General features: G+C 40.0%; 1 protein-coding gene across 1 annotated transcript in view; it reads left to right on the top strand.

Moving 5' to 3' along the window:
* Positions 1-170: 170 nt before the first annotated feature.
* The window catches only part of AP4E1 (adaptor-related protein complex 4, epsilon 1 subunit), a gene marked incomplete at its 5' end in the record, with an annotated part of 19,496 nt that continues 18,752 nt past the window's right edge, over positions 171-914 (top strand). Inside the window, 1 exon segment of the mRNA XM_010077096.1 lies at positions 171-265. Coding sequence (XP_010075398.1) covers positions 171-265 — 95 coding nt within the window.

The following is a 914-nucleotide window of genomic DNA, read 5'->3' as shown; positions in this document are numbered from 1 at the left end:
GGTCGGGAAAACACGCCGCCAAGCGTTGCCTCGGGGCCTGAGCCCAGCCGCTCCCGGTTTGGAGAAGGCTGTGGGATGGGGTTACATTAACATGTGTTATTTGAGTTTTGCTTCATATTTGACTTCTGAAATTTATGCGAGATGAAAATAAGAAGTTTAATCTTTTCTAGGAAGAAGAAAAGTTAATCCAGCAGGAACTGACCAGTTTGAAAGCAACAGTTTCTGCCCCCACCACGACACTTGTAAGTTCTGTTTGTGGTTACAGGCTGCCTGGCATTCTGCAGTGTCTGAAATAACACAGACGGAAAAGCTAGGCGATGAACTGCTTCTGCCAAATAACATTCTCTGCAGGCTGATGTTGTTCTTACAGTTTGTGCTCTGTAAGAGTCTGTGCTTTGTTGTAGGCGCTCTTGCTCATGTCTGAGTTGCAGGAATTCTGGTTTGAGTCCGTTAATGTATAAGTCAGTCCCATGAGTGAGAATTTTTGAAGGGAAAAAAAGTTGTTGGACCTCACACATAGTGAAAACCCATCCTAGGGCAGTTTACTGATTGGTAAAAGGTAATTTCCATTAGCAGTGTGATCATTTAACACTTCAGAAAATCAGTATTTTTTATGTTAGTCTGACTTAATCCGGGATTGATCACATGTATGCTAATCAAAATAAGATAGCGTCTTGAAGGGCAGTATATGGGGAGTTCTGCTCTTATGGTCAAAAGTTAATATTGATTTGCAGAAGAGGTCTGTAGCAAAGGAAAAATTACAGGTACCATGATTTTAGAAAATGTGTGTGAATGCACATATGTTTCTATCAGATAAAGTTATCTACTTCATTAGAGCAGTGAAGAGCATAAAACATGGCTGACTTAAAATTCTCAATAATTTATTTTTGGTATTTCAGAGACTGATGAAAGAG

This window comes from Pterocles gutturalis, unplaced genomic scaffold, assembly GCF_000699245.1.
Source record: "Pterocles gutturalis isolate BGI_N339 unplaced genomic scaffold, ASM69924v1 scaffold21068, whole genome shotgun sequence".
Lineage (NCBI taxonomy): Eukaryota > Metazoa > Chordata > Aves > Pterocliformes > Pteroclidae > Pterocles > Pterocles gutturalis.
The sequence above is the reverse complement of the archived record's forward strand: the minus strand, read 5'-3'. Positions and strand labels throughout refer to the sequence as shown.